General features: G+C 60.4%; 1 protein-coding gene across 1 annotated transcript; it reads left to right on the forward strand.

Annotated features, from left to right (window-relative positions):
* Positions 1 to 314: 314 nt before the first annotated feature.
* LOC306816716 (cytochrome P450 4F3-like) lies at positions 315 to 4,211 on the forward strand (the record flags this gene model as incomplete). Its single annotated transcript, XM_079333148.1, has 12 exons — positions 315 to 500; positions 811 to 955; positions 1,280 to 1,333; positions 1,649 to 1,776; positions 2,214 to 2,344; positions 2,624 to 2,891; positions 3,194 to 3,260; positions 3,335 to 3,464; positions 3,535 to 3,668; positions 3,753 to 3,817; positions 3,894 to 3,976; positions 4,076 to 4,211. 12 exons carry the CDS (start codon positions 315 to 317, stop codon positions 4,194 to 4,196), a joined length of 1,512 nt encoding a protein of 503 aa, XP_079189274.1. The 3' UTR covers positions 4,197 to 4,211.
* Positions 4,212 to 5,965: the final 1,754 nt, after the last annotated feature.

Genomic DNA, 5,965 nt, shown 5'->3' on the forward strand with positions numbered 1-5,965 from the left:
CACGGGGAGGGACAGGGACGCACGGAAGGGAGCAGGGTCACACGGGGGAGAGGAGGATGAGGACACTCGGAGCGGACAGAGACACACAGAGGGACAGGGACACACAGGTGGGGGGGACAGGGTGGGGGGCAAGGACACACACAGGGAGACGGGGACACACCGGGGCAGGGGCGGGGACACGATGTCACCAGGACGCGCACTGGGACAAAAGCCGGATGTGGTGACACCCAGCGCGTGGCTACCGCGTGACCCGCGGGTGACACCGCCCCGCCCGACCCTTGTCCTGTCCCCAGCCTGTCCCCAGGAGCGGCTCCATGGCGGTGGCCGCCGCACTGGGTTTCCTGGCCGTGGTGGCCCTGGGCACCTTCTTGGTGGCCCTGCTGCTGCGGTGGCTCTGGGATGCGCTGCTGGCTGTCACCCGATTCCGGGCCACTTGTCGCCAGCTGAACAAATTCCCCACCCCGCCATGGCGCAATTGGTTGCTGGGACACACTGGCATGGTGAGGGGACAGGGGTGACACCTGCGGGGACAGCGGGATCAAGGCTGGAGGCACCTGCAAAGAAACAATGGGGACAGGGTGGTGACACCTGTGATGGGACAGAAGGAATGATTGGGGTGGTGGCACTTGGGAGGACAATGAGGACAGGGTGGTGGCACTTGGAAGGACAGTGAGGATGGGGTGGTGGCACTGGCAAAGGGACAGTGGGGACAGACACACTTGTCCCCAAGGCTGGCAGTGCTCTGAGGGCACACGTGTCCCCAAGCTTGTGCATGTCCCCAATGACACACATGTCCCCTGTTGTCCCCAGGGCCAGAGCACAGAGCAGGGCCTGCAGCAGGTGGATGCCTTGGTGGCCCGGTACCGTCATGGCTGCCTCTGGTGGGGACTTCCCTGGCTGCCCGTCCTGCGCCTCTTCCACCCCAGCACCCTTCGGCCACTCCTCAGTGCCTCAGGTAGGACACGAGACACCAGATGGGTCCCCAGGGCCACCCATGGGTGTCACTGCACCTGGCACAGAGACCTGGCAGTGCCCAGGCAGTGGCCACCAGCCCAACCCCACAGGTCCCCAGAGGTGTCACCATGGCCAGGCCAAACACCACCCCAGAGTGGCCACCAACCTGTCCCTGAGGTTCCCTAAGGCCGTGGGTGCCGGGAGAGGGTCCCCACTGTGGGTTAGGGGGTGCAGACAGGGTGCCTCATCCCAGTGTCCCCACCCGGGGGACTCCAGTGTCCCCAACCCAGTGAATCCCTGCCCACCCCATCCTTGTGTGTTGCAGCTTTCGTGGCCCCCAAGGATAAAACTTTCTATGGCTTCCTCAAGCCCTGGCTTGGTAAGTGGAGGGGGTTGGGTGGGGACAGCACTTCTGGGTGTCACACGGGTCGGGACAGCACCTCCGGGTGTCACACGGGTGGGGACAGCAGCCCTGGGTGCCCCTGATGGATCCAGGTGTCACACGGGAGGACACAGCAAGTTTTGGGGACAGAACCATTGGGCACCCGCAGTGGATCCGGGTGTGTCACAGGGGCAGTGGGTGACCCGGACACACTCTGGGTGCCCCCAGGATGTACCCGGGTGTGTCACAAGGGCAGTGGAGGGCAGGACACCCCCTGGGTGCCTTGGGCCGACCCCACTGTTCCCTCCCCAGGGGAGGGGCTGCTGCTGAGCAGTGGGCAGCGCTGGGCGTGGCACCGGCGGCTCCTGACCCCCGCCTTCCACGGGGATGTTCTCCGGGCTTACCTGGGAATCTTCAACCAGAGCACCCATGTGCTGCTCGTGAGAGATCCTAGTCCCCACTGCACTCCAAATCCTGACCTACACCCCAAATCATAAGTGCTGCACCCTACATCCTGACTTCTGCCCCTAACTCTGACCTGCATCCCAAACCCTAAGTCCTACACCCAAAATTCTGTCCTGCACCCCAAATCTTGACCTGCACTCCAAACTCTTACCCGCATCCCAAACTCTGAGTCCTGCACACAAAATTCTGTCCTGCATCCACTGCTGCACCCTGAGTCCTGTCCTAAACCCCAAATCCTGTCCTGTCCCATACCCCAAACCTGCCCCCAAACCCAACTCCACCTCTTGTTCATCACCACATCCCTGTCCCACACCCCCACCCCAATTCTTGCCCCTCTACCACCCTGTCCCACCCCTCAATTTATCCCCTGCCCCTATTCCTGTTCAGTCCCTGATCCCATCCATCCCCCCAGGACAAGTGGGGGGCAGCAGCAGCGGCCGCTGCTGGGGGGCCGCTGGAGATGGAGGTGCTGCAGCCCCTGAGCCTCCTCACCCTGGACACGCTCCAGAAGTGCATCTTCAACCATGAGAGCCACTGCCAGGAGTGAGTGCCACCTGTCTCCACTGGCCATCCTGGGGGCTGTGGTGACCCCACCATTGTCCCTGCTGGCCATCCTGGGAGCCATGGTGACCCCACCATCGTCCCTGTTGGCCATGCTGGTGGCCCCAATGGCCCTGCCATGGTCTCTGTTGGCCATGCTGGTGGCCCTAATGGCCCTGCCATGGTCTCTGCTGGCCATGCTGGTGTCCCCAAGGCCCTGCCATGGTCTCTGCTGGCCATGCTGGTGGCCCCAATGTCCCTCAGTGTCCCTGGTTCCCACAGGCGGCCCAGCGAGTACATCCAGGCCATCCTGGAGCTGAGCTCATTGGTGGTCCGGCGCCAGCTCCAGCCACTTCTCCACCCATGGTGGCTGTACAGGCTCTCCTCTGATGGCCGGCGCTTCGCCCGCGCCTGCGCCACTGTCCACGCCTTCACCGCTGACGTGGTGCAGCGCCGGCGCCGCGAACTCGCCCGCCTGGGCCACCAGGCCTGGCTGAATGGCCACCGGGGACGCAGCATGGACTTCATCGACCTCCTGCTGCTCACCAAGGTGGGCATGGGGTGGTGGTCAGGGGGACATGGAGGTGGTTGAGAGGGTGGTGGTGGCCATGGGGAGATGATGGTGGCCATAGGGTGGTGGCCATGGAGGATGGTGGTCAAGGGGGTGGTGGTGGCCATGGAAGGATTGGCCATAGACCGGTGGCCACAGGCAACAGTGGTGGCCATTGACACCATTGACCATAGAGCTGGTAGCCAGTGGGATAGTGGTGTCTGTAGGGTGGTGGCCATGGAAGGGATTTGGCCATAGACCGGTGGCCCCAGGTGGCCCCAGGCTCACCTTGACCCCCGCAGGACGAGGACGGCCACACCCTGTCAGACGAGGACATCGCGGCCGAGGCTGACACCTTCATGTTTGAGGGTGAGCACGAGCTCCCAGGTGCCACTGGGGCAGAGCCACTCCAGTGTCCCCTCACTCATCCCATGTCCCCACAGGCCATGATACCACGGCCAGTGGCCTGGCATGGCTCTTCTATAACCTGGCTGGCCACCCTGAGCACCAGGAGCGGTGCCGCCGAGAGGTCCAGGAGCTCCTAGCTGGCCGGGACACTGCAGACATTGAATGGTGAGATGTCCCCAGGGCCACCCCTGGCTGTGTGGCCAGGGAACACGGTGTCACTCCTGCTTGTCCCCAGGGAGGACCTGTCCCAGCTGCCCTTCACCACCATGTGCATCAAGGAGAGCCTGCGGCTGCACCCTCCTGTCACTGCCGTGTCCCGGCGCTGCACCGAGGACGTCCCCCTGCGTGACGGCCGTGTCATCCCCAAGGGTATGGCGTGGCCAGTGTGTCCCCAGTGTCACCACCCACTGCTGTCACCTGCTCTCCCTAAAGTGGCCATTCCCATCCTACCAGGGGTCATCTGCCTGATGAGCATCTACGGGACCCACCACAACCCAGAGCTCTGGCCCGAGCCTGAGGTAGTGCCACCCTACGAGGTGTCCCTGTCACCATGGTGGTGACAGCTGCATCCTCACAGTGTCACTGTCACCCCAGGTGTTCAATCACCTGAGGTTCAGCCCAGAGAACAGCAAGGGACAGTCTCCGTCCTCCTTCATCCCCTTCTCTGCTGGCCCCAGGTATGTGGTGGGGTGGGGACAGGAGTGTCCCCAAGTGCCACCCCCATCCCTGGCTGGGCTCACAGTGGGGTGACAGTGACAATGGGGATGTGCTGGCAGGAACTGCATCGGGCAGAGCTTTGCCATGGCTGAGATGAAGGTGGTGGTGGCACTGACACTGTCCCGGTTCGTGCTGCGGAAGGACACAGCGAGGCCACCCCCCGCCGCAAGCCCGAGCTGATCCTGCGAGCCGAGGACGGGCTCTGGCTGCTGCTGGAGCCACTGGTGGGAGTGGCCTGAGGGACACGGGTCACCAGAACATGGGGACATCCCGCCAGGCAGGTGTCACACCCAGGGGAGGAGCAGTGAATCAACGGTAGTGAAAGGGACAACATCGTGGTGGTGGTGGGGATGTGTTCTCCTTGGTCATGGGACACGTCATGGTGTGGATGTGTCCACCCATGGACTTGTCCCCTAGGCCACTTGTGACCATCCATGGCCATACTGCCATGTCACCATCCATGACCACATTCCCCCATGTCACCAACTATGTCTGTGACCCCCCCAAGCCTGATATCTCCATCCACAGCCCTGCCCATGTCCATATCCAAGTCCATGTCCATATGCATATCCAGGTCCATGTCCATACCCATGTCTGTGTGCATATCCATATTCCCGTGCCCACCATGTCCCCACCCACAATGTCCATGTCAATATCTTAGTTCAATGTCTTTATTTTTACCCCAATGTTGGGTGAAGGGATGAAGAAAAATTAAAGAAAATCAGGGCCCAAATAAAAGCATTTACCTGTTCATGCTGGCTGGGTATGCATAGGCTTCAGCAGGTAAAAAGAACCGTTTTTAGACGACTTTCCACTCCATTGTCTCCAAAATCTCAGTTTTCTGTCCCAGTTCATCGCTATTTGGCTGTGGAAGATGCCTGTGGCCCAGACAGAAGTAGAATCATGTAATGTTTAGGTTGGTGAAGATCTCAAGGTCCATCCAGTACTCCTTGACGCTGCCAGTAGAAATTATGGGATACAAAAGTGCAATTTTTTGAGGTGGAAAGTAAAATCCGCTGTCCCAAATGAATTCCTGATGTCAGTCCACATCCCAATGGATTTTTGGCCTGCTGAGTCCAGGTGCCCATGGTGAGCCAGGAAGATATGGAGACCACAAGCCAGGTGCATTCCCAACATGGATCACCAGGACTATGGATCACTGGGGAGCATCCAACAGGGTCCAACAGAGGAGATGGAGCTGGAGCAGCACAGGAACTTCTTCCCACACATGGGGAACTCACAGAGCTTCCCTTACCAGTGCACTCATTGGTGCTGGGTCATGGCAGAGTTCTGGGAGAAGCTCTTCCAACACTGGGGACACTGTTAGGGCTCTCCCTGGCATGGATCCGCTGGTGGGTGACGAGGGTGGAGTTTTTCTTAAAGCTCTTCCTGCACTAGGGGAAGCAGAAGGGCCTCTCCTCTACTCTACGTGAATCTGCTGATGCTTTAGCAGACTCCATCTCCTCTGAAACCTCTTCCCACACTCAGTACACTCATAGGGCCTCTCCCCGGTGTGGATCATCTGGTGGACAATCAGGTGGGATCTGTGCTTGAAGGTCTTCCCACATTCCCCACAGTTGTAGGGCCGTTCCCCGGTGTGCACTGTCAGGTGTTGCAGAAGTTCAGAGGTGTCATGGCAGCCCTTCCCACATTGCCCACACTTGTAGGGCCGTTCCCCAGTGTGGGTCCTCTGGTGGCGGATCAAACTGGACCTGGCGCTGAAGCTCTTCCCACATTCCCCACAGTCGTAGGGCCGTTCCCCAGTGTGCACTCTCCGGTGGTAGATTAGTTCGGAGCTGTTATGGAAGCTTTTCCCACATTCCCCACAATTGTAGGGCCGTTCCCCAGTGTGGATCCTCTGGTGGCGGATCAAATGGGACCTGACGGTGAAGGCCTTCCCACATTCCCCACACTCATAGGGCTTCTCCCCAGTGTGCATCCTCTGGTGG

This window comes from Erithacus rubecula, assembly GCF_903797595.1.
Source record: "Erithacus rubecula genome assembly, contig: scaffold_837_arrow_ctg1, whole genome shotgun sequence".
Taxonomy (NCBI): Eukaryota; Metazoa; Chordata; class Aves; order Passeriformes; family Muscicapidae; genus Erithacus; species Erithacus rubecula.